The sequence below is a fragment of the Lissotriton helveticus genome, chromosome 1_1 (genome assembly GCF_964261635.1).
Source record: "Lissotriton helveticus chromosome 1_1, aLisHel1.1, whole genome shotgun sequence".
NCBI lineage: Eukaryota > Metazoa > Chordata > Amphibia > Caudata > Salamandridae > Lissotriton > Lissotriton helveticus.
The window spans coordinates 709728330-709756156 of NC_136057.1; the positions used below are offsets into that span (position 1 = coordinate 709728330).

Here is a 27827-nt window from a genome sequence, read left to right on the forward strand (position 1 = left end):
CCTCATCCCTCTCCTATGCCGCAAGAGCGTCGCTCACCTGTCTGTAAGTGTCGCAGTTGGTCCCCGAGGGCTGGTTTCCGGCCTGTTGGGGGCGTGGGCTCTCTGCGGGTGATGCAGCCCCGCGTTATTGTCCCCCTATCCACCCTTTCCCCGTGGGGGTGTGTCGAGAGCCCAGATGGAGACATATGCGGCGGCTTTGCAGGCCTCGCAGTCTTCTCTTCCTCCTCTTTCCCCTCCTGGGACGTCGGCGGATCCCTTGCGTTGTGTGGGGCCGGCGGCTCCCGCCCCGGCGCCAACTGGCTTGGAGGATGTGGTGCCGTTGGGGTGCGGCCCTTTGGGGGTCCCTCCTTCGGACCACGGCGCCTATGCTACGCCGCAAACTCCTGCGGGAGTCCCTGTGGTGTTGTGGGAGGTCGCCGGAGCTTGGGTCGCATCCCAGAGCCCCTCTCGGTCCTATGAACAAGTGTCGATCTTGTGTCAGGCCAAGGTGACGCCTTTATGGCGCCGACGGCTGCTGGCCCTGGCAGCGCCACAGGGATCGGCGGGGCCCTCTCGCCCCCTCATGGGTAGAGGCTGGCAGGGGACTCCTCGTCACTCCCTGGGTTCCTCTCGTCCCTCCACGCAAGCGGCTGCCTCGTCGGATGTCGAGTCGGCGCCGTCCCCTAGCCGTCTCGGCTCCGGCCCAGCCCCGGTCTCCTGCTCCATGTGTTGTAGAAGAGGCCTGTCCGGCGTCTCCCTTGGCGCTGGACGACGATGACGTCCTGCTTCAGGTTGCGGGCTCTACGGCACCGGACAGGCATCGGGTAATGAACTCTTCTTCGGATGCCCCTTCTTCCCCGGAGGTTGAGTGCCTGCTGGTGTCGTCCTTGCCGGAGACGGGCTGCCGCGTTGTGGCTTTTTCCCGGCGTCATCAAAGGACGGCTCCTCGCAGTTGCCGCAGTTTTCGCCTGGGGGGCCACAGGTACCCCACTCCTCATTCCCTCTTTCTCCTTTCCGGACCTGGCCTTTCCCCACTCCGATTGGCTTAGGGGACGGCAGCCTTAGCTTGAAGCCGTCGCCTACGAAGGAGCTGCTTTCCCCACCGCTGGGCCCTGCGGAGGCGGGTGCGGCCTTTGCTCGTGCTGTTTCCACAGCTGTGAGTGTTTTGCGCATGGGTGATCCGGCTGCCCATTTCCCCGCCGATCATCGGGAAGTTCTTCACCAGGGCTCTGGTGGGAGGGAGCTGCTGCTTCCCTTTGAGGGTTTGCTCCATTCCTCTCTGATAGGGGCTTGGGGGCGCCCCGCCTCGGGGGATCCGGTGCCCCAACACCTTCAGCAACGGCACCATCTGGCACCGCGTGACCCAGTGTGTCTTTCCCTCCACCCCTCTACCACGGGTTGGCCCTGAGATTAGGCCTTCTGTTTTTTCTCTTTGGCTGCTTGACAATCCCCCTGGGTTTTTTTTTTCCCCGCAGCTCTTTCTGTTGTCCTCTTCTGCGGAAGTTTCTTCCTAAGAGGGTTCCCATGTCTTGGGACTTAACATACCCTATGTGGGGTAGTGGTAGCTGTTATATAGCTTGTTCTGTGCTGGGGAGTTGTGGTCGCCTTCGGGCCTCTGCTATACATGGCGTTTATGTACGGTGCAGGTGCAATTCCCTTATTTCTGGATTGGAATGCCTTGGTGGCACACCAGGGTGTCCTTCTCCGGGGTCTGACCTGCTATCTGCGGCCTGGCGTCATGGCTCTGGTTCTGCTTCCTTTTGGGTCGTGTGTCGGACCCCTCTCTGAGGTATGTCCGGGCCCTTCTTCGCCCTTATTTTCTCTGTCCTAGGGGCTGAGATGGTTTTTGTGTTCCTCCCTCTTTCAGGCGCAGGTGCCTCGGGCTACTCTTCCTGCTTTCTTGCTGTCTGCGCCGTTCCGTCTGATCTATTGACTTCCAGCTGTGGTGGGCTCACCTGTCAACTTCGCGGGCCGTGTTCCCGGTGGGTGGGTCTTTCCTTCTTTTCCCCTCGTCTCCTTGGAGCCTCTAGGTTGATCATCTTCCTTACTTTGGCCTTGGATGGAGGTTCTGTTGCCTTGTAGGGGTGTGGGGTGCTTGGGCCTCCCCTTGCCTTGCCTTTGTTCCCTTTCTTGAGTGGGAACGGGCTTCCTCTTTCTTCTTTTCTTCTTCCCACACCCCTCTTGGGGTCGGTGGTGTTCTTCTTGTAGGGGTTCCCCTTGCCTGGGGGGACGAGATTTCTCGCCCTGTCCGTTGGACTAGTCCCCTGTGGGAACCTCTGTTATGTCCAGACTGTTGGGATTCTTTTGCAGTCCCTCCTTCCCTCCTTCCCCGTGGGTATGGCTAGGGTATCTATTCTACATTAAGGAATCTGCGGCTAGTAGTCTCTATCAGATGTACGAGTTACTTACCTTCGGTAACGATGTATCTGGTAAAGATGATTCTAGCTGCAGATTCCTTCACGGCCCGCCCTTCCTCCCCGTTCTGCGAGGACCTTTGGCTTGGTCTTTTGCACTCGCCTCCCGGTGGGTGGCTGTGTCTTCTGTGAGTGCATTCTTTTGCTCTGTTTGACGGGATGATTAGTCTTATTTCTTGTTCCTTCCTCCTCTTTGGCGCATTGGAGGATGGGTTTATAGGTACTCCTGTGCACCCCTGCTCTGGTTGCTCCAGGATTGGGGCTTGCCTTCACTCTCTTCCCTCCCCTCTCTTCCCCCTTTTGTTACTAGGGGTCCTGGCCCCTCTGGTAACCTCTAGGTTGGGGGCATCTGGCCGTGCCTTTGCCCCTTGTTCCTCTGGGGGGTTGTCGCACTCGGTGCTGGGGTTGCCTTGGAGGTTTGTCGTTCCTGATTGTCTTAGAACTGTTTCACCTTCGTTGTTCTTGGTTGGGGTTGTAGTCCTGCTACATGTTGTCATGACATTTTGCATTTGTTCCTTGTCTACAGGGGTTCTGCCTACATACTGGCAGGGTGGCTGCTCAGGGCTGTGACTTGTTATTTCTTCTTTCCCTGCTTTTGGGACACTGCTCCTTATGGTGTTCATCACCATTCCTTTTTCTGCTCTTTTGCACACTGCTCCCATACTCCCACAGTTTTGTCTGATGGCTCCGCGTTGTGGCGCGGAAAAGTTATCGGAAGAAAACTGAAGTAGGCACGCTGGGGTGGGACTAATGTGACTTCGCTGACTTCACGTACGCAGACAATGCATGGGCTTAGTCGCGTGATGCCGTCCCCCCCGGCGCGCAGACATGCTGTGGCAAAAGAAAATTCTGGATCCAGTCTCACGCCTGGGGAAAATTCTACGTTAAGGAATCTGCGGCTAGAATCATCTCTAACAGATACATTGTTACCGAAGGTAAGTAACTCATACGTTAGTGATAAATTCCTTACCGCCACACCCATCCTCCCTGTTCTGCAAATTGATTTTTAGGGTTAATTTGATCCCTTTCATGAAACCAGTGGTCAGTTTCTTGCATGGCTCTGAGTTCCTGGCGCGGAAAGCCATGTACTGAACTGACAGCGTGCATGGGTGGGACCTAAGTAGTCTTCGTGACGTCATCTCGGCGCCAGCGACGGATGCGGAGACGCACAACGCCACCTTCTGACGCGCAGGGGTACTGCTGACAAAAACTTTCTGGATCCAGTCTGACGCCTGGAGATATTGTAAGGTAGGGACTCTATCACTAACTAATGTTTCTTAAAGATATATCGTTACCGAAGGTAAGTAACTTGTGCATTATTGTGAACGGATACAATTTTTTCTACATAAGCATGCATCTTTCTTTACTCACTCTCCTGAGACCTCAAGTATCTGCCGGTAATAATAATCAATAGTACTACTTCTAAAAGAAGAGACCAATGTAGTCTTGAAAGCAAGGAAATATATTGTTTGCCTAATACATGTTTTATTCTTGTAATTTGGTTATTTTTTGTTTTCAGTGTTAAGTGAGATTGCATTATCTGATAGGGAAGTAGCCAATACTTTGGTATAATGCAGAAACTGATGTCTAAAACCTTGACTGATCCAATTCAATAAGGATGTGCCAATCAGCTATCATTTCAAATTAAGAATTAATATAAATGATATGAATCATTGGTGATAGAAATGTAAAGCAAAACAGAGAAAAGCTTATCATACTGGGCCGGTACATGTTGTTAATTGCCCGTAAGTGTATATTTATATGCTTCAGTTTGTATGAAATCTTAAATGATAAATCAAACTGAAAAATTAAATCAGTAGATGTGTTTGCCAGGCCTTTCTTAGATAAAGTGCATCAAACTTTACACATTTGAGCTGTTCTTAATACACTTTCCAGTCCTCTGCATCAAAGGTTGTGATGTCCTTGGGCATTCTTTGGTCTTAAGGGGTGTGAAACCAATTTACTTGAAGTTTAAACTGCTGTGATGGCCAATATTGACTGTCAAAGAAGAGTGTTCTCCAAGGACCTAGTGATTTTTCTGTTTTCTAAAGCTAATGCCAAGATCCTTACTGCTGTCATCATATGGGAATGACTTTTGCAACAAAAGTTATAAAAGTCAGACCATAGCTATGGATTTAGTAACTCTCTTAGAAAAGTCTGCATGTAAAGACTCTAACCCTTGACAATACATTGTTTATAAACAAATGACGTTTTTTTCCTACCTTGTCTCCTGTTTTATAATTCACATTATCTTAGAAATGTGGATTGAACATAAGAGTATCTGTACAATGAGAATAGATTTGTTGATTAGGCATGGTTATTTCCCTTGAAAAGACCCCACCTTCTTTTATGTACTTTTTTCACTATTATTGTTGTAACATGCCTCAAGTAATTAAACTGAATTAAAAAGTTGGTCCACATAAAGGCAATTTAAGAAAGTCATGTATTAGTAAATTAATTGCTTTTTCTAATTTATATCAGCTTTATGAGCAGATCATTGCAGAAAATGAAAAATTGAAAATGCAGTTACATGATACCAACATGGAACTAACCGAACTGAAGTTGCAATTGGAAAAGGCCACACAGGTTAGTTAATTATTGAAAATGGTTTACTTTCTTTGGTGCTTATAATATTATTTTAATATAGAAATAATTGAAAATATATATATATGTTTGAGGCATGTGTGGCTGTAGATACACAAGCTGTGCATACTCCTGCCATCTAGTGTTCGGCGGGCCAGGATGTGTGCAAGTCCTTTTTCTTCAAAGAAGTCTTTCAAGTCACAAGGTAGTGTGACTCTTCCTCTTGCTGGTAATGCGCATGATCATTGACTCCATTGTTAGATTGTTTTCTTTCAGTCACTGAGTTTGAATATGTGCTATTGTGCTCTTTTCGACACCATCACAGTACTCCGTGTTCAGTGTACGGCGGTTCCTCTGGTCTGTCGGTATTGTTATCGAATGTGTTTTCCATTTTCCCCCTGGTCTCGGGTCAATGTCTTAGGCTTTGCCGGGCACCTTTTGGGTCAGCTTAGGTCCACTTGGGCCTTTGTCTTTGGGGGCCTCCTTTCTATTGCTGTCCATCGCTGACCCGCATCTCTCCACTATGACTTGAGGGTGATGAAATGGATGCCATTTCATTATTGTCCTTGCTGCCACGTGACCTGCCCACGAACCGTCGGGCTCGATGTCTCAAAGTGTTGTGTAGGAGTAAAGGGACACATCTGAAATTATTGAACTGAAAATGTAACTCCTGTTGTAGACTTGAGTTTACAGTGAAGCAAGTTTTTATCTAGTTTTGTTGTTTTATGAAGTGCTTTACATTGCTTTTCAGTAACAATAGAGTGCTAGGATTCATATATATATATATATATATATATATATATATATATATATATATATATATATATATATATAAAAGCTCCACTCACACCAGCCTGTTGCACCCCCGACTGGCAGGCACCCGCCTTGGAGTGCAACAGGCTGGTGTGAGTGGAGCTTTCATTTCAAATCCAGTTGCACCGCGGAACCAACGCATTGGATATAATAGCGGTTTGCCCACAGCGAGGACGCCGTTTTCCGAGGAAATATCAGTGAGAAAGCGTCCCTGGATATCACCAGGTAAGGGCGTCACCGCTCTTAAACCACGTATGCGAAGTTGGGATACCGCTGGCGAGATAGGTTCACATATCGTGGTCACGGCTGTAACCACGAGCGATAATAATGTTTTGTGAAACGGAGAGACGGAAGGCCGAAGAGGGCATGTTCAAGAATAAGAAAAAGAATGCTGGGGTGCAGGGAGAGGCACCGGAAACCATGGATAAGAGTGCAACGGACTTGAATGCTAAGCTGATTGCATTAGAACGTCTTTATGAAAGAGAGTGTAGAAAATGGTGGGAGGCGACCTCTCTTCAAAACTACATAGACGTTGATCGTGTGCCTAGGGGACTTAGGATTTATACAATCCCAGCCTACGAAAATCCTGACCCCCTGCTACTGGACGCATGGGCGGAGCACACTGCCCAGTCATGCAAAGGCAGTTTGATGATACTGGTACGCTTCGCCTGGAGCGATAGGGATAAAGCCCTGGCAGAAATCAAAGACATTGAACATGACCTCACTAAAGAACAGGATCAACCCAAATTGGAGGAAAAACGTGAAGCAATGAAGAAACGTCTAAAAAAATATGAAGAAAAAATAAAATTGAGAAAAGAGGAGAAATTTGAGAGGGATGAAAAAGACTATCGCATGGGAAGGGTGCTTACCTTCTCAAAAAAATATGATAAACCCCGCAAGGAATTGAAATTAAAGCAAAAACAATCGGCAACAAGTACTACGGTGCCTGAAACCTCGGAATCATCGCTAGAGGCATCAAGCGAGGATGGTCAGGATGATGTACCCGAATCGTCGGGTTTTCAGGAGGAGTATCCAGTAATGCGTACGAAACAACATCAAGGGGGGAGGGGCAAACCCCCGGAACGAAGAGCACCAAGAGGAAGACGAGGAGGGGGGGCTGGAGCCGCAAACATTGTGGGCTCGCCACCTTTAACAAGAAGCATGAAGAATGCCTACAAGAAGAGAATGTAGACACTAAAGACAATTTGACCATTGTCAACTTGACACCCAAAATCTTGACTACCGAGGAACAAAATATCTTAAAATTGGGACTCACTTTTTGCCCTGAGAGAAACTTTGAGTTTACACAGACACGCATAGACTTGTTCAAGTTCACCCGCAAACTAAAACTGTACAAATATTTTAAGTTGAAACCTCCCCCATCCAAACCAACGGCGGTTGGTAACATTGAAGAGAGCATATTACTATGCAGAGATCTGGCAGGAATAAGATCCCTAGAAGAGTTGAGAAGAGAGGTGGAGGATGATGATATCGTCAACTTAAGAGATACACAAATGGTGACACATATGGAAGTACAGCAGAGAGGGGGTGTTACGAACTTTAAACCCACAACTACGTTCATGCCAATAATGGGAACGGATGCGATAGACACTTTTTCTGAAGCAGTAATTCAGGATTTAAGATCTCTCAGAAGCAAACATCAATCGGGACATGGTAGGTCCAACTTCACCAATAAACAACAAGTAGCATTTAAAAAGCTTTGTGATGATTCGTCCTTGGTGTGTAAACCCTCCGATAAAGGGGGCAACATAGTACTGTTGACTAAAATGCAATATGAGCAAGAAGCATTGCGACAGCTTAATGATCCAAACACATATATGAGGGTTAACGAATCAACAGCATAAAAGAGTACCACGATATGATACTGAAGTGGTATAATAATAACATGCTTAATGGTGATGAACATTTGTTTCTGAGATGCTTGAACCCGGTGACTCCGACCTTTTATTAGCTACCCAAGATACATAAGGATCCGGTGAATCCCCCTGGGAGGCCTATTGTAGCTTCCCAGGGCAGCTTAACAGAACATCTATCAATATATGTTGACTTTTTTCTTTCTCCGCATGTAGTCAATCTCAAATCATATCTAAAAGATACGAAACACTTTTTGAACTGTATTGATCAAATGAATTGGACTGAGGGGTATACCATGATGGTCATTGACATTGCTAGTTTATACACATGTATTGCACATGAGGAAGGACTTCTATCTATTTCCTGGTTCTTGGAGAGCAGACCAGTGAAGTACTACGAACACAATAAGATGTTGATGGAATTTCTCAGATTCTGTCTCAACAACAACATTTTTCTATTTGGCAAGAATCTCTATAAACAGCTAACAGGTGTAGCGATGGGCAATTGTTCAGCCCCGAGCTTCGCGAATTTATTCGTGGGGCATTGGGAAGAGCGGGTTGCCTGGTCTCAAGCCAACAAGAAATGGAACGATCTGGTAAAATGTTGGCATCGTTACATAGATGACCTGTTTATTATCATTGAAGGGTCAGTGGAACTAGCTGAAGAGTATCTAAGGGTACTCAATAACAATAATAACAATTTGAGATTCACAGGAGAAATCAGCCAAACGGAAGTTAATTTCTTGGATTTGACTGTTTTTGTTGAGGATGGCAGTCTTCACACCAAGCTCTTTCGGAAGGCTACCGCTGGCAATTCAACGCTGCATGCCACCAGCGGACATCCCAAGAGCTTGGTAAAGAGTATACCGTATGGTGAACTGTTGAGGATAAAGAGGAATAATACTAAAGAAAATGAGTTCAGAAAAGCTGCTAGCAACTGCATACAAAGGTTTAAAGCAAGGGGGTACATGACAGGGGTACTCAGACAAGCCTTAAGCAAAGTGGAGACTCTAGAAAGGAGTAAGTTGCTAGAAGAAAAAACGCCGGTTAAAAATGCCGACACTGGACAATTTCGGCTTATAACCACCTACTCTAGAAATTCCAATGACATTAAACGCATTTTGCGCAAACATTGGACTATCTTGATGACGGATAGTGTTATAAAACAAGATCTGCCCCCACATCCTCTAGTAACTTTCAGGAAAGCCAGAGCAATAAAAGACTATTTGGTTCACAGCCACCATGAAGAACTGAAGCCCAAACCTAAAACAGAACCCATGAAGGGTTTCTATCCCTGTGGACGCTGCAAGGCGTGTAAAGGGAGTAAACGCACCCTTCAATACAGTATACCTGGTGTTAAAGAACCGAAGAGAATACAAAAGTTCCTCACATGTACCACGCCTTACGTTGTGTACTGTCTCACATGTCCTTGTGGCAGAAGGTATGTGGGCAGCACAACCAATCCGGTGAAACTAAGAATCTTAGAACACCAGAGAGCCATACAGCATGCAGATGCAAGTTACCCAGTTGCTAGACACTTTGACAAAGAACATGCACGCAACAGGGAATTACTAACCTTTTTCTGCTTGGATTCTGTCCCTGTAAGTGCTAGGGGCGGAGATAGACTCTTGAAGTTAAGGCGACTGGAATCGCGGTACATTATAGATTTGTTAAGTAAAACACCTACTGGACTAAATATGCATGAGGACTTAGCTGTTCATTTAGTATGATTATCGCTATTTTGCTATTTTACAGTGTTTGACCTGTATGGATTGACTGCATCATTGCTTTTTCTGTTGATCTTATCCATATCAATGATGATCTGATTTTCAGCAAGAATTATAATATGAATTGAGGGTTGTATCACGTTGCAGACATATGATTGGCTTATGCCCATTTTGGGCGTGATGAAGTGATGACACATGGAATGGTTTAGGCCCATCCAGGGCGTGATAATGTGATGACAAACGTAAAATTGATTGCATTGCGTATAGAGATCTTAGCCATATTGAGCTTTGAGTACAGAACATTGGTGTATATATAGTATAAGCTGATGATACATTCGTTTTTCACTATGCTTTCATGTGTATATACAAACAAACCCATTCAAAGATGGCGGACGCCGTTTTATTTTTGAGTCCCTTCTTTATGTTTATTTACGCAACGTGAAGGTTTAAATGCATGATGGTTGAAACTTCTCTCTGTCTCATAACTGAGGAAGGCCGAGTGCCGAAAGCGCTTTGTGAGATTAAATTTTGTGAAACCCTATCTTTGGAGTGCTGCTTCCTGTTTCCCGAGTATTGCGGGGAGGGACTGTTGGAGCGGATATATATATATATATATATATATTTGCCCCAGTATTGGAACTTTCATAGATTCCCATGCTTTTGTATCATTCCCCGTCGTCGGAATGGGAGTCTCTGTAATAACAAAATACCATAGTAGTAGGTACAAAAGAGAGAAAAGGCCTAGGCCTCATTCCCTTTTGTAGCATATCAGCCTCTTTTTGTAAAAGAGACCAAACATTAGGCATCAGCCAATCAGAAGAGCCTCACCCCTGGAACCTTCCTGAAGGAATCTCAGAGGCTTAGATTTTCTACCGCACGTTGTGCTAGGGAGTCTCCATTGAGCTCTGCTCTATTTTCAACTCTTTCAAGTAGATTTCTACAGTTTTTTCTTCAGGATTTCTTCAGTTCTACTTCAGAAGTCTCTCCTTTTCATCAGGATGTCTGAAGTTGAGAAAAAGAAGGCTCTTTTCAAGCCCTGTTCCACCTGTGGGAAGAAGAGGCTGTTTGTGGAGGACAAACACAAGGATTGCATTTACTGCCTTTATCCAGATCACAAGGCAGAAGACTGCAAAATTTGCCGCACTCTCTCCACCAAGACCTTGAGAGATCGTGCTGGAAGACTGCTTACATGGCTACAGAGGCAGAAGGAGAGGAAGCATGGAGTTTCCAGTGATGATGAGGAATCGTCTTCTTTTACTTCCTCAAAAAGGTCAGTGAAAAGGGGTAGAGGTTCCCCATCTTCCTTTGTTGAGCGCCCCTCAAAGGCTTCAAAAAAGACCCCCAGAGAGTCTGATAGCCGGGGTTCAGGAAGCTCTCCCCACCGCAGTGGGAAGGATAAGGCAGAACTGGTTTCGCCTCCTAAGGGTGAGAAGACAGACCCAGCCTTCAAGAAACCCTCCTCACATTCTTCAGAGAGGAGTTCTAAGTCCTCTACGACGAAGACATCGTCGACGGTGGCTCCGTCAACAAAGAAAATGAAACCCAAAATTCAATTGGTCCCGTCGACGGGCTCGTCGGCGGGAGAATCGTCGACGAAAGCTTCGTCGTCGTCGATGAAGGTAGCGCCGACGGCAGCGTCGACGAGGGGTACGACGACGACATCGTCGACGAAGACGTCGTCGATGGCTTCTTTAACATCGTCGACGAAGAAACCATCATCGTCGACGGCAGTAACGACGACGGCGTCGTCGCCGAGTGCATCGACGACTGTGGTGTCGTCGACGAGTGCATCGACGACAACAACAATTTCTACTACGTCGGCGGGCTCGTCGACGGCGGTGTCGACGACGACGACATCTGTGATTCCAATATCGTCGACGAGAATATCTCCGGCGTCGACGGAACCATCAACGATACTGGCTACGGAGAGGCGAGTGACGATTTCTTTAACGAGGATCACTCCGGAAATGACATCACCGGTGTCCACTTTACCGCCAACTTTGTTGTTGGATCAAGAGGACTCTGAGGAAGACGGACAGGGTGCTTATGACTATGCCAGTAGCCCGTCTCAGCTCCTAGTCAAGAGACTGATTCGGATGGGGCATATGACCAGGGAGAAGGAGAATATCGCCAAGTGGCCCATTCTAGGGGCTGTGTGCCACAGGACATGGTTTCGGTACCTAAAACATTCCTGCATGACCTCCACAAGATGCTGCAGGACTATAAGTCGAAGGCGGAAAGACCAACACCACGGAGGTCTGCTCCTTCGACACCAGTTAGAAACCCCTTATCTGTAGTCGCTTTGGTGCTTCCGGCACGGACGCCGCCTCCACCTCAGCGGCCGACACCTCAGGCTCCGTCAGAGCCAGCTGATGACCCGGAAGGGGATGAGGATGATGAATCATCTGATGGTAACCAAGACTCGGATCATGATAGGGATGAATATGATGACTACATCATCCCGGACCAAGCTTCACCTCATCAGGACTTGGTAGACTCACCTCCTGTTGACATCGGCAGTTTTCACCAGCTGATGGAACGGGCAGCTGGTAGATTTAAGCTGGCAATGCCCGCGGAAACCACGGAATGTTTCTTATATGACTTCAAAGAAACACACCGCAAAACGACAAGATCGATTCCAATTGTGGATCATTTGTGGGATGAATGTTTGAAGGCGATGAAGAACCCAGCGACGGTGGTCCCTGTGCTACCGCGTCTGGATAAGAAGTATAAAGCTCCAGATGATGGACCAGCAGCGCTGACGGGCCATCCAAAACCTGACTCTGTCATCTCACAGGCAGCACAGAGGAAGTCGCGGAACCCTTCTGCTCCATTAACGGCCCCTCCTGATAAGGATGGGCGACGACTTGATAACACGGGCAAACGGTTTTCATCGATAGCTAGTCTACTAATACGGGCCTCCAATGCTTTGGCGATATTAGGACGATATGATCGCCAATTATGGTGCGATGTAGCCCCATATCTGGAACTCCTTCCACCGGAGTCACGGGTGGAAGCGAAGAAGGCCTTACAGGAGGGTGAGGCGGTCTCCATGGAAATTATAGACTGTGCCATGGACATCGCGACTACGTCCTTTCGGACGTTAGCAGGAGCGGCAGTGTTAAGACGCCAAGGGTGGCTTAAAGCAACTTGGTTTAGACCGGAAATTCAGAACAAGGTCCTTGATCTGCCCTTCGATGGCGAAGCCCTATTTGGGAAATTAATAGACGATACGCTGCAAGACATCAAGAAGGACACGGAAACAGCCAGGTCTCTAGGTACCCTCCAGTATCGCAAATCTCCTTTCAGAGGTTCGAGAGGCAGAGGAGGTGGTTATAGAGGTTCATACCAACAACAACAACAACGCTATTCTTCGAACAGCTCTGGATATCAGCAGAATCGCCAGTCATTCCAGCAAAGGCAAGGCCAATCCTTGGGTTATTCGAGGCCTTACAATAAGGGCAAGCAGGCTGCCCGCGGACGTGACACGTCCAAGCGCCAATAGCGGCCTCCTGGCTCTGCCTACTGTTCCCTCCTCCAAGAAATCTCCAGTTGGAGGGAGGGTGTCAAAATTCCTACAAAATTGGTCCAAAATAACATCGGACCGTTGGGTGATCAACATCATAAGGCGAGGACATACTTTGGAATTTATGGAAGTCCCTCCACCCAGGCCCCCGGCAGCCGTTCCATCAAAACATCTGCGTCTCCTAAGGCTCGAGGTACAACACATGCTCCGCAAATGGGCGATAGAGCCGGTCCCCTTCAATCAACAGGGCCAAGGTTTCTATTCCAGGTTCTTCCTGGTGAGAAAGACGCTGGAGAAATGGCGCCCCATCTTAGACCTCAGGGAGCTAAATACCTATCTCGTCTCCCTATCCTTCCGGATGGTATCCCTACAGGATATATTGAAGATGATCAGCCCGGGGGATTTCATGGCCACGCTCGATCTAGAGGACGCGTACTTCCATGTCCCGATTCACCCAGCACACAGAAGGTTCCTACGCTTCACAGTAGCCAAGAGCCATTTTCAGTTCAGGGTTCTGCCGTTCGGACTTCGCTCTGCCCCAAGGATTTTCACGAAGGTGCTGGCACCGGTGGCGGCATTTCTGCGAAGGAGCCACTTCCAGGTCTTCCCTTATCTGGACGATTGGTTACTGAAGGCCCCGTCCAGAAAGTTAGCGCAGGACGCTGTGCAGGCTTGCACCAATCTGTTCCAGAATCTGGGGCTCACTTTGAACAGAGGAAAATCCGCGCTGATGCCCTCAAGAAGAGCACGGTTCCTAGGAGCGGTGTTAGATTCAAAGCTCTCGAGGGCGTTTCCCACTCAAGAGAGGGTAGAGAAACTGCAACGATTAGCACGAAACCTTCGGGTAAAAAGGTGTCTTTCTGTACGCAGTTACTAGTCGTTTCTAGGGGTGATGTCATCATGCATCCCCTTAATTCCACACTGCAGACTTCGGATGCGTCCCCTGCAGGAACAACTGGACCTCCAATGGAAACAAGTGCACGGATCGTTCGAGGACAAGGTGGTTGTCACTCGGGAGATGAAGGAGGCAGTGATTTGGTGGTCACATCAAGACAATTTGTGCCAAGGTCTATCCTTCGCAAGCATACCATCGCCTCAAGTACTAACGACGGATGCGTCATTGGAGGGATGGGGCGCAGTGATGCAGGACCTGCAGGTCAGCTGCCATTGGTCTCCTTGCGAGCAAAGACTGCATATCAATCTATTGGAGCTGAGAGCGATCAGGCTAGCTCTTCAAGCTTTTCTTCCGCGGCTCCAGTGTTCACAAGTGCTCATCAGAACGGACAACACCACGGCTATGCATTATGTGAACAAGGAGGGAGGAACGAGATCACTCCTCCTGTCGGTGGAAGCTCAACAGATATGGGAATGGTCAATTCTTCAGAGAATTTCACTAAAGGCGGAGCACTTACCAGGAGTGCTGAACGAAAACGCCGACAGGCTGAGCAGATTATCCTCAGTCAGTCACGAGTGGGAACTAAAACAGCAGGTTCTGGATCTCCTATTTCAGACATGGGGCACACCGGAGGTGGACCTGTTTGCAACTCCAACCAACAAGAAGTGCGAGTCATACGCCAGCAGGTTCCACCATCAAGGCTCATTGGGCAATGCCCTGTCGTTAGCCTGGACAGGGCAGTTTCTCTATGCGTTTCCGCCAATTCCCCTGATTCCACGCCTCATCAGGAAGATGAAAACAGAACCATGCAAAATGATCCTAATAGCTCCAGCATGGCCGCGACAATTTTGGTACACTGAACTACATCTGCTGTCACTAGTCCCTCCATTGCGGCTGGAGGAGTTTCTGGATCTTCTGACCATGTCCGGAGGACAGGTTTGGCATCCAGACCCAAGATCATTACACCTGACTGCATGGCTCCTGACCAGCGAGAATTCATGAATGTCCCTCTTTCTAAGGAGATCAAGGACATCCTTTCCCAGGCAAGAGCACCTTCAACAAACAAGACATACAGATTAAAATGGAAAAGGTTTTGTATTTGGTGTAGGAAGGAAAAGGTTGATCCTTTTACGTCAAAACCTCATCAGATCTTGCCTTACCTACTCTCGCTAGCAAAGTCTAATCTGACCCATTCGACGATCAAGGTCCATTTGGCGGCGCTTTCCAGATTCAGGAGAGCTGACTCTGGTCCTTCATTGTGGTCTTCAAGAATTGTCAAGCAATTTCTCAAAGGCCTGTTCAGGGTTTATCCACCAGTGAGGCCTCCTCCTCCAACTTGGCATTTGAACTTGGCCTGACTCAACTGATGAAGAAACCATTTGAGCCGATTCACCGCTCAGACATGAAATATTTGTCATGGAAATTAGCCCTACTTTTAGCCCTGACATCGGCTAGGCGAGTGGGAGAGTTGCAGGCCCTTACTATCCAGGAACCGATTTTACGGTTCAAGAAGAACACGGTCATCTTGCGGACGAACCCAAGATTCATTCCTAAAGTTCCTACAGACTTTCACTTGAACGAACCAGTGATTCTAAAGACATTTTGTCCAAACCCAGTCACTCCAGCGGAGAAGTCACTGCACACTCTGGATTTACAACGATGTCTTAAATTCTACTTGGACCGGACCAAGGAATTTAGAAAGACTTCGCAATTGTTCATTGCCTTTGGTGGTCCAAGCAAAGGTCTCCCTCTGTCCAAACAGGGGATCTCCAGATGGATTTCAAGTGCTATCCTGCATTGCCACAACATAGCAGGAAAACCTCTGGTGGGCAGGATACGTGCTCACTCAACGAGATCAGTGGCATCCTCAATGGCCCTCTTCGCGGGGGTGCCTATAAAAGACATTTGCAGGGCTGCTACCTGGAGCAGCGTACACACTTTCACTAAGCATTACTGCTTAGAGTCATTGCAGCAGGATGATGCAGCAGTGGGCCAGGCTGTCCTGAGGAATCTCTTCCAGTGATTGGTGAGCTTTCCTTTCTATCCCACCTTCCAGTGGTAACACATTTTGTTATTTCATTTGTGATGATGTACAGTACTTATTTACAAAATGTGTTTATGATGGTTTACTGCTTGCTATTCTGATACAAAAGCATGGGAATCTATGAAAGTTCCAATACTGGGGCAAGAAAACAAGTTACTTACCTGTAACTTTGGTTCCCCAGTATTGGTAACTTTCATAGATTCCCATGCGCTCACCCACCTCCCCGGGGAAAGCTCAGCCTTCAGCAAGTAGGGTGTCTAGCACACAACGGCTACGAAAATCTGAGGCTCTGAGATTCCTTCAGGAAGGTTCCAGGGGTGAGGCTCTTCTGATTGGCTGATGCCTAATGTTTGGTCTCTTTTACAAAAAGCCAATGCGTTGTACTGGAAAAGGAAAAATTAACGATATTGAATAAAACCAAATATCGATCAGTGAGTAGAGACAGTGTCATGGCTAGGTTCATGCAGAAGAGAAATAGTTTCGTGTAGTGAAAAGGCTCTTCTAGGCACAAGGCGAGGGGAGCCTGGTTACTCCATATGTTTTGCAGACTGAAGTGGATTTGGGTGTCATCTGTATACATTTCGTATTTCACCTGTTACAGTTCTGAAAGTGGTGCCAGCGGAGCATTGTAGGTGTTGAAAATTAGGGAGGTGGGATAATTATGTCTGGGTTGCAAAGTTAACTACTGTTCTTATTTTTTTTTAAATATCTTTTTATTGTTTTAAGAAAAAAGGACAAACCATTTGCATTTGCATTAAAGAGTATACATGGCTGGACATGGCATTTCATTAAGGTTACAGAAATTTAGATGGAATTCCACACATTTACAAAGCAGACATTCATGGAAACATTGGGTCATCATCAGTAGGAACAGTGGGTGCAACACAAATATCTCCCCTGTATGAGTTCCACTTGACCCAGACTCAAGACCATTTTTGGGGGCAACCCGTTGCCACATACACCATCTTTGTCAGGTGCACCAGTCCATATTGCGCTTCCACATTGCGACAGCAGGGGGCGCGATTCACCCCACAGTTGAGCTATGTCCCTCTTGGCCACCGTAGCCCCAAGTGTGACCCATACCTTTTCCGCTGCTACCAAGTCCATGGGCTCTCACACATTAAGTAAACATCTTTTGATCTGAAGGCTGAAAGGTTTGTGCAGGACCTCACCCATGATCTTATGGATCCCTTTCCAATAACTCTGAATGTACTCACATTCCCAAAGAATATGAATGAATTTGGCCACCATTCCACAGTGTTGCCTACAATTTATACTGTCACCACGCCCCATGTGGGCCAACTGTGGTCCCGTAATATATATCCTGTGAAGGATTTTCAATTGTATCAGGTGGAGACGTGCAGAGATCGCTACCTCTTTAGGAGAGGCCACCGCTTCTATCCAGTCTTCGTCATCAAGTAGGAGGCCATCTGCCTCCCATGTCTCACGCAATTTAATTAGGGGATCTGGTGCATTGTTGACAAATTTCTTATATGTCAAGGAGATGGCTTTCTGAGGGAGGAGCCCGTCCAGTAACCTATCTTCCAGTGGAGAGGAATCAGGGAGAGTGGATCCCTCCCTAATATGGGGGTTAGGGCATGGCGGAGCTGGAGATATCGGAAAAACTCTGTATCCGCAAGTTCATAGTGTTGTTTCAGCTGGTCAAAGCTAAGGACCCGGCGCTTCACCCACCGAGAAATGCCGATAAGGTCCCACTTATCAAAGCCTTTAGAGCAATGAAGACCACCCAACTGAGCTGTGTCCCAAAGGGGGGTTGCAAGTGTCAATTTGTGTTCCCATCCTAAACCTTTGTTAACTGCGTGCCACACCTGGACAGAGTGAGATGATGGCCCAGTCAGATGCAGGGTATTGGGATTAGAGTAGAGGGCTCGGTTGTACGATCCGCCCGGTAGTAGCCATCTATCCATGGCATATCCCGGATCTCCAAGGGTCCGGTATGTTCCCTGGTTGATGGCAGCGAGGTGTGCAGCTCAATAATATTTTTTAATGTCAGGAAGGCTCATCCCACCATCGTACCAGTTGAGGGTTAACTTGTGAAGCGCAATTCTGGGTCTCCCATCCCATAATAACTGCCGCTATAGTCCTTCAATCTCCCTAAAATAGCGCGCCGGGACTGGTACGGGATCATTCTGAAGGGCATAAAGTAAGCGCGGGAGGGACATCATCTTAAAAAGAGCAGCACTTCCGAGCAGTGGAAATGGAAGTGCCTTCCAAACTGTGATATCCCGTCGCAGACGCTGCAGGGGCGGGAGCAGGTTCCTCTTATACCGGAGCTGGGCATCGGCTGTGACATAAATTCCCAGATAACGGAAACTATCAGATACTATTTGTATTGGACAGTCCCTAGGATGTGACGGGGTTCCGCCGGACAGGACATAGAGGAGAGACTTCCCCCAGTTGATAGAGTAGCCCCAGAATCTACCAAAGGATGTAAAAATGTCTAAGACTCACCTGAGCAATTTGGTGGGGCAGGCCAAATAAAGCAGAATGTCGTCTGCGTAAAGGGAGATGCGGTCCTCCCAACCTGCCGCCCAACGCAAACCTCTGACAGACAATCACGATGGATCCAGGCAGCCAAGTGCTCCAGGAAAAGGGCGAAGAGCAGGGGCGACAACGGGCATCCCTGCCTGGTGCCCCGACCAAGAATGAAGGATTCAGAACGTTTGTTATTTACCACCACTTGTGCAAGGGGGGCGGAGTAGAGGAGTCTGACCCAACAGATGAAATGCGGACCAAATCCGAATTTAGAAAGAACTGCAAACAAGTAGGGCCATTCGATGGTGTCAAAAGCCATTGACGCATCTAGAGATAAGATTGCGGCATCTTCCTATATTGTGCCAGCCCGCTCCTCCACCCCGTGGACACGCCTAAGATTTAGAGCAGTGTTGCGATGGGGCATAAAACCTGACTGATCAGGGTGTACTCGGGAATCGAGCACTCGCGATAGGCGGGCGGCTAGAAGCTTAGCAAGTATTTTTGGTTCAGCATTAATCAAGGAGATGGGTCGATAAGATGCGCACCTATCCTTTGGTTTCCCTTCCTTCTGGATGACTACTATTGACGCCTGCCATTGGTCGGGCGGCAGCTCTCCCACCTCCCTGCTATCTTTGAATATGGCGCGCAGAAGTGGGGCCAACTTGTCTGGACACATTTTGTAAAGCTCAATGGGGAGCCCATTGGGCCCCTTCGCCTTACCCGGTTTAAGGGCCCTGATTGCTTGCGCAATCTCGTAATTAGTTATTTCACTATCCAAGTAGCTCCGGTCATCCTCCGATAGGGACGGAAGACCAATGTCTTTGAGGAGATTAGCCGAGTCTACCTCTGTGAGGAATGATTGTTGTGAGAAGTTGGCCTGATGTGCAGTGTTCACTATTCTAGTGATCACTATATATCAGTCCAAACAACCCTTATTGATGATTGGTTGTAAGTCAACCTTATAGACCAGCTATCCTAGTAGCATGGATACGAGCAGTCTAAGGCTAAGACTCTAGAGGGCGTGTTAAGCCAGCTGTTTTACCATCACATTACCCCTTGAACACCCAGTGAAAGGACACCACACAAGTGTTATGAAAATAAACAGTGTATTTATTAGAATCACAACAACCCTGTACTCTTTATGAGGACAGGGTGCTAGGCACACAACAAAACTCTTACGAAAATACTTAAGTTAGCACGTTATACACAAATGCCCGAGGGGCACGAAAAACCATATATTCTAAAAGTGGAATGCAAAATTACTAGCAGGTAAGTACAGTACTAATAGGCTTTGGAATCGCTAGGACTTGACTATAGAATCGTTAGATTACTTCTAGGAGACCTAGGGGACTCGGGTGCAGGGTGTGCACTCTCACGCGGGATGCGGGACAAAGTCTATGGAGGCTAGTAAAGGCAAAGTTAGTGTTCACGGGCGAACCCGACCTGGTAGGAAGAAAACTACAGTGGATCCTGACCCTAGGATAGTGAGGCTATGCTGGGACACCGAAGTGCCGAAGTTACCTAGCCCAGGGGCTGCAGCTGCATAGGTCTGAAAAGACGTCGGGGATCTCGTTGCCGGACCAGGAGCCTGGAAGAAGGAAGTTGCTGGCAGGCGACCAGTGAAGAAAAGTTCGATGGATCCAAGCCTGGATCAAGGAAGAAGAAACCTGAAAGCAGAGGGGACCAAGTTCTTGAATCACTAGCCAGTGATTAAGTGGGCACCAGGATGGCACCGGGCGAAGTCACCTCGACTAGGTGAGTGGGCGACGCTGGCTCTGCAGATCTCACGGACCAGGAGGCGTTGTCGGCGACCAGGATGGAGAGGCGAGCTGTCCCACGATGGATGAAGCTGTCGGCGTCGAAGTTACCCAGGATTGGGCAACAAGCCTTGGCTAATTCAAGCCCACGCGGTGGACTCAAAATGGCGTCTTGAGTGGACCAGGAGGGTCCGGGGTGCTCCTCTTTTGGAAGGGAGCAAGGGCCAGCCTGGAGCAACCAGACCAGCAGCAGAAATGTCGTCGGGCGTCGTTCAGAAGGCCACAAGCCAGCGGGCTAGTAGCCAAACAACGCGGTGAGCAGCAAAAAGCAGAAGGGCCCCACGCAGATCGTGGAGATGCTGGGAGGCTGCACTTTGGTGCTGGAGCTGCTCAGGGTCGGGGCTTCTCGGACCCCAAAGCACTCACCAGGAAATTACTCGGCGGGCTTGCTGGAAAGAAGTCGTGCAGTCTTGAAGATGGCCGGTCCCTCGAGGTCTCGTCACACCCACGAATCTCAGCGTGACTGATGATGCAGGTAGAGGTCAGAGGTGCCAGGGAAGCCGGTTCTCGTCGAGCTGGGCAGTCTTGATCTGGAGGAGAGACTTGCAGCAGACCGCAGTGTTCTTAAGATGGTGCCTGCGGATGCAGGGTGACTACTCCTTAGTCACAAGGGAGAAATCTTAGGAAGAAGTCTTGAGTTCCTTTCGTGGAAAGTAGTTTCAGGATTCAAAGATGATCTGATTTGGAAGGGGGCCAGTTCCTACCTTTATCCTGTAAAAAGGGGCTGGCACGCGACTAAGTCCTGCCCTATGGGTGGGACTAGGAGGGGGGTGGTTACACCCACTTCCTTGGCGGGCTTTTCCCCAGCACAGGGTCTGGAGTGACCCTGGAACTGGTTCAAGCCAGCCTATGCACAGTGAGCACCGGGGTGCCACGTGCAGTCACCTTCCTCTGTAGCCCTGCCTACCTAGGATACACAAAACCCTGTCTGGGACGGTGCTGTCACCGCCCCTGGCAGGAAACCCTTTGTCCTTATCTCCTGCTCTGGGAGGACTCCCAGCAGCAGGAGGGCAGACTTGTGTCTCGGTGGCAGCATCCATTTTGTGGATGCTAAGGCTCTGTCTGACTTTAACCGGGGTTAGGGGTTACATACATGTCGTGTCCCTCTAGAAGGGTGGAATGCTAACCCCGTCGCCAGAATTGGCGAGGGGTTAGTATTCCAATTCGTATGACACCTTACTCGACATGTTTTGATAAAGCGATACCAGAGTTGGCATTTAACCGCGAGGATTATAATGCACTTAAGAGTATATGGTATGCGATATCATGGAAACGGCTAAGGGATGGATCCCGAAAGCCGCAGACAGGCTCAGCTCATGCCGGAGCACCATCTCACACGATTCCAAGCACTCTGCCTTCAGGATTGTTAAGGCCTGCCATAGGAGTGACTGATAGGAGATCTTTGTGTCCATTCTAGGGTTAGATATAGGTATACTATATCTAAAGCAAAGGGTGATTACACCACCTTGCCCCAGCTGTCAAGCAGCCAGTTGTGTCAGATTTGGATGGCCAGCCAGGGGTGGCATAATACATGCTGCAGCCCATGGTAGGCCCTGGGTACACCTATGCCCTGGGTACCTAAGGTACACTGTACAGAGACTGATAAGGTGACTCAGTATCCAATTTAGATATGTACCTAAGGTACATGGAATCCATCTTACAGAGAGAGCAGTAGGCCTGGGGCCCTGAATAGCAGGGTCCCAGGTCAACTAAGTCAGAAAACCAGCAAAACACCAGGCAAAAAGTTGGGGGCCACCATAGTCAGGGATCTACCTTCCTACAATTGTGATCTATATACGGCTGTATAGTGTGTCGCAAATTCGTCGGTTATTAGAACCGGGTCTCTAACCCTCACACCACAGCTAGTCGTGAGTTCAGGCATCAGTCGACTAGCTTGCTCCCTCTTATCCAACCAGGCAAGAGGTTTCCCAGCCTTATCCCCCCATTCATACACTCTACCATCTCTCTCTCTACCCAAGGACCTTGCACGCTCAGTGGCACAAGCATTGTATTCATGTGTTTTTAATCACAAAAGATGTTCAATGTCAGGGGTTCCCTCCAGCTCCACTTCTGCCTCTAGGTGTATGATATCCCTCTCAATCGCTTCAAGCTCCTTGGAATTCTCCTTCCGGATCCCCGCCACCAAAGAGAGGGCAGCCCCTCGAACGACAGACTTAAACGCCTCCTAATGCGTCTGGGTGGAATCCACCAAACCCAGGTTCTCACTAAAATAGTGGTCAATCGCCTTCTGCAGGTCCCTACGAACAGACGGGTCACGTAGAAGCCATGGATTAACGGGTGCCACCACATCGACTCGGTGGTCTCCCAACACCAGTCTGGTCCACATCGGCGAGTGGTCAGATATGCCCCTCGCCAGATGGCGGACCTCGCGCAAGTGGAGCAGCTGAGAGGCAGGCAAGAGTAAAGAGTCAATGCAGAAGAAGCTATGGTGGGCTCCGGCGAAGAAAGTGTATTATAAGTCCCCAGGGTGGAGGGCTATCCAGGCATCAGATAGTCCGAATGCCTCGATGAAGTCAGGAAGCCAACTATGGGAGTGCCCCATGGCATGTGGGGGCCGTTGATCCACCTTACCGGACAACAAAGCGTTGAAGTCACCTCCCACTATGAGACGGCCCTCTGGCAAGGAGAGGAGCGCAGTGCCTAGATCAGTGAATGATTGAGCCTGAAGGCCTGGAGGTATTTATACCGACACCAGGGTCACTATTCTCCCCTCCAACTGGCCAGTGAGTGCGACATACCTCCCACGATCATCAGCATGCGTGGATTGGGGTGAGAAAGGAAGTTTTGGCCATAATACCTACTCCCCGAGATCCACTAGTAAATCCAGAGTGGGCAATGAGCCGGTAACCCCATCTGTTCAGGGCCTTACACGTGTTACCCACCAGATGAGTCTCCTGAAGAAGGACCATGTCCGGCGAGTGTTGTTTGATGTATTGTAGGACTATCGTGCGTTTTACCTCGTCTCCCAAGCCATTGACATTCCAACTAAGTAAAGTGAAACTTTTGTTCCAGTGTGGTCACATGATGAAGTACTAGTGTGGGTTCACATCCCATGACCCAAGGTAAGGATGACACCATATCCAAACCTATGTGTATCACTGAAGCCGATAAAACAACAAAACCATCCCCTCCCCCCAACCCCCGTTCCAACTCCCCCTTCCGTGCCTCCCTGCATCTCGGGCATGAAACCAGCCCAACAACAAACTACGCAGAGTGCCTGTCGCCCCAAGAACACCAACACAAGATAAATGCGGGGGAAAAGGATCCTGCCTGCCCGAAACCCACCCGCCCTCCCCCTGCCCCCAGGAAGAAAACACGCAATACATTGATCCTGAGCGAGGAGACTGCTCCTGGGCAACAATAAAGGATATATAGTCAAACACCAGCACACCAAGGTCCACGGTGGGGTACCTCCGACATGCCCCACAGCCAGTCCATCATAGTACTCGTGAGCCCTTTCATATAGTTAGGTTACTTTCAAATCCACTTACCACCGGTGTCGATGGTCAATCAGGTTCAACGTGGGGAATGTTCCTCGGCGTCCCTCAGGCCAGTCCGCCGCTGCCTCCGGATGGTCAAAAAAACAGGTCTTCCCACTTGCCTCTATTCTAAGCTTGGCGGGAAAGAGCATGGAATATTTCAGTCTTTATCTCTCAAAGATTTTTTTAACAGACAGAAAAGATCGTCGCTTTCTCTGGACAGCCCGAGTAAAATCGGGAAAAGAATTGACAGTTGAATTCTCGTACTTGAGAGGCGGTGAGTTCCTGGCGTGTTCCAGTATCGCGTCCCGGTCTCTGAAGTTCAGAAGTCTTGCTAAGATGGATCGGGGCAGAGCCCCTGATTTAGGGCGACCTCCCGGGACACGATGTGCCCATTCCACCACAAAGAACTCCGAGAGGCCTCGTTGCTGGAGACGGTGGAGCACAAGGTCTTCAACAAACAGGTCCGGCGCCTGCCCCTCTGACTTTTCCGGAAGACCCACGATTCAGATGTTGTTTCGTCGTGAGCGCCCTTCATATTCATCCAGCTTATCCATCGCAAACTTTTTGAAGGTGTGTAAATCCTGGACCTCGGTCTGCCGCTGCGATACGTCTTCCACCAGACTCTGAGCAGTTATTTCCAACTGCTTGACCTTCTAATGGGTTTTCGCAAGATCAGCTCTAATCAAATTCACTTTCACCGTTATGGCGTCAGTTCGCTGCTCCATAGAGGTGCACACACCTGCTATGGCCTCCATGACGTCTTTAAGGGACAGTTCAGGGAGCGCGCTCTCAGAACCCCAGCGGATACCTGCCGGGCCAGGTGGTCGGGGGCAGGGCTTTTTGGCCGGATGTACTTGTCCAGCTTCTTCTGCTGCGTCGCCTTCGTGCCCCTCCCATTTACCATGTTGTACTCCACCAAGGACCCCAGCCGCCGTTATGTGCACTCAGCCTCAAGGCCCCCACAGAGGCAATCACTGGGAATCTAGCCACAGACAGGGGAAGGTTTAAGTTCCTCACCAGTTGCACGATAGTGGTGCCTCGTGGGTGCCCAAGGGAATCACCAGCCACTGGACAAGAGGCCCTCGCAGACGTTCCGGACCACTTGCAATCCATCCACTCAGCTTCCGGGTCTCATCGGCAGTGTTGGGCCTCCATTGCTCAAGCTCCACCAGGTAGGCTGCTATCGAGGGGGCAAGCAATCCATTTTTGCCCCAATGCGGCTACTCACAGTGCAGTTCGAGGCAGGCCTCCTCCAAAAGCGCCAACAGCAATCAGCGAGCTCTAGTCGCGGACCAGGCCGCGAGCCGCAACGTCGAGTAGGCGCGTGCCTTCCTCGCAGTGCGAGCCGGCGACAGCAGCAGTCACTGTGGGTCGCAGCCTCCCCTTCTCCGAAGACCTTTTGCCGGCCGTGCTCCGCGCCCCAACCACCGCCGAAGACGGGGGGCAGACCAGGGGGGTCACGGCACCCGGGGCAGTCAGATCTCGCAGCAGGACACTGATTATTGAGGCGGATGAATGGGGTCTTGAGGGTCAGGCGGTGCGGAGTTCCTCTACTACGCGGCCATCACGTCGATGCGCGTAACCACTCCCCCGTTAACTACTGTTCTTGGGATAATCTCCAAATCTGTAGCTGGTGAATGAGGCAGGTAAGGATGGATCTAATAAAGACTTCTAGCAGCAGATTTCTTACCTTAGAATGTTCCCCATGCATCAAACTGGATCCGTAAAGCTTTTGTGAGCAGTATACCTGTGCGCCTGGAGGTGGCGTCGTTGGCCTTTGCTTGGAGTCTTTCTTGCCGGAAGTTACATTTGCGGTGCCTATAAAGGACCACCCACGTCAGTTTTTCTTTCCACGCCAGCCAGCGCAGATCCAGTAGGTCACTTTTCGACTATGGTTTTTTCAGCATTTTGTCAGTCTATTTGTTTAGGTCTACCTCCAGGTGTGGCAGGGATATCATCGAAGAAAGCCGGCTTCAAGCCCTGCAGCTCCTGTCCCTGACAGAATGCGGTGACGGACCCGCATCTTGTATGCCATTGGGGCCTTGAGTGGGACCATGACCCAGAGGCCTACCCCAACTGAGGTGCCATGCACCCTAAGGCCTTGAGGGAGGGATCCCTCAAACTTATGGCGGCTCGACGTTCAACGCCATGACCATCTCGGTAGAGAGGAAGGTCGCTGGATCGGTGGCAGAACATGAGGTGGTCGTCGCATTCTAAACCGTCAAGCAACTTTGGGTATGTCAAAATCCCACTAGAAGAAAATGAAGTTGACGTGTGCTTTGACTTCACCTCGTCCGTTGGCCGACGAGGCGAGGGAGCATCGCCACTCGGGGCCTGTCTCCACGGTTGAGCTAGGGTCTGGGTCGGCTCCACGCCTCCTCATGTTTCCAGGACTCGGAGCGACTCCTGCCCAATTGAAAGAATTTTATGAGGCCATGTGTAGGAAAGCCACCTCTCTGTATAGTGTACCACAATGGGGTACACTGTGCAGAGAGGTCGAAGAGAACCTTATTAGTTTACCGAGTCAAAAGTAGATAATACTAATGCTCTATTTTTGTGGTAGTGTGGACGAGCAATCTGAAAGAGACACGTTAGTTATAGATTCCTTACCTTAGAATATCCCCAGGCGTAGACTGGAACCAGAAAGTTTTTTCGTCAGCAGTACTCCTGCGCGTCGGAAGGCGTCGTCATACGGCTCTGCGTACGCCGCTGGCGTCGTCGCCGAGATGACGTCGCTGGAGCTACTTAGAAGCGCCCATGCGCGCTGACGACAGTTTTGTATACAACTTTCTGCGCCAGGAATGCAGAGCCATGCAAGATACTGACCACTGGTGCATTAAAACTAGGGCCCTGAAAGGGATGACCTTAACCCTAGGAATCAGTTCGCAGAACGGGGAGGATGGGTGGGCCGGTAAGGAATCTATCTCTAACTAATGTCTCTTACAGATATATCGTTACACAAGTAGTAAATTGTGCGTTTGGCTTATCAGAGGGTAGTGCAAAGCATTTGTTTGTACCTCCAGAGGCAATAAATGATATACACACTCAAGGAATGAAGTCGAGATCAAATTAGAAAAATAGTACACTTTTTAGATAAATATTTAGACCAAGAACTTCGGTTACAAGGTAAATGCTTTTCGCAATACGATAAATCAAGAAAAATGCAATATCTACAGTTGTGCGCAATTATGCCGAATACATTTCCTATGGAAGGAAAAAAGCTATTGGAAAAGCAATGCAGTACAGTTATTGTTGTGGTTATTCTTTTGGAAATTGGAAGGTTCGGGCAGAGGTCCAAAGTGCCAAGGCTAAGTTCTGGCCAGGTCCTTCCCAGACCAGAAACAAGCATTCTAGGACCTGGTAGTTCAGGCTGAACTGTTCCCATGGGGAATAGTATCAATACTGCTTTGCATAGGGCTTGGTCCAAACTGTAATGGCTTGGAGAGCAAATAAACAATGGATTAAGGCCCAGATCTCTGTACTGGGTGTGAGTGTTTGTCATTGTTTAGCATTCAACCCATCACTTGTTCTTCTTGCATTTGTCGCCCTAAGTGAGACAGGTATGCCTGCTTGCCATGCCACCAGAGGCAAGCAGGGAACCCTGGCTGAAGAGAAGTGATACCCCACAACCAGTACTAGAATGCTTGTTTTCGGTTCAGTGAGGACTTGACCTGACAGTTGGTGCTGGACTGTTCCTATGGAGATCAAGGTCAAGACTGATTTGCATAGGGCTTGGTCGAAACTGGAATGGCAAGGTGAGCAAATAAACAAAGGATTTAGGTTCAGATCTCTGTACTGGGGTGAGTATTTGACATTGTTCAGCATTCCGTCCATCACTTGTTCTTTTTGTATTAGCTATATATGTAAGTCACTCCTACAGCAGGCATTACAGCCTAAGGCAGGGCCAAACCATCACTCGACCATTTTATGCTCCGCCTCATCCCTATTTGGAAGAGAAGTGACTTCACTATCTGAACCCAAAAAGAGCGTCATTCTACATTGATCTCACAAAAGAGTTTCGGGTGGACAACAACTCTTTGTGGGGTATGTCAGAACGAAGAAAGGACTGGCCGTGCAGAAGTGGACTATCTCCTGATGAATCGTGCTCTGCATCAAAATCTGCTGCGCATTAGCTAAGAAGGTTCCCCAGAGGTTT

The 27827-nt window shown here is 48.9% G+C and overlaps 1 protein-coding gene across 8 annotated transcripts in view; it reads left to right on the top strand.

Moving 5' to 3' along the window:
• The window catches only part of PPP1R12A (protein phosphatase 1 regulatory subunit 12A), a 1571083-nt gene that overhangs the window by 1375608 nt on the left and 167648 nt on the right, over window positions 1–27827 (top strand). For all 8 annotated transcript variants that reach the window (XR_013606928.1, XM_078674242.1, XM_078674241.1 and 5 more), the window contains one exon: window positions 4875–4979. Coding sequence is in view for 7 of the 8 variants with exons in the window: in XM_078674242.1 (XP_078530368.1) it covers window positions 4875–4979 (105 nt within the window). In the remaining variant the exon portion in view is untranslated. The remainder of the gene's footprint in view (window positions 1–4874; window positions 4980–27827) is intronic.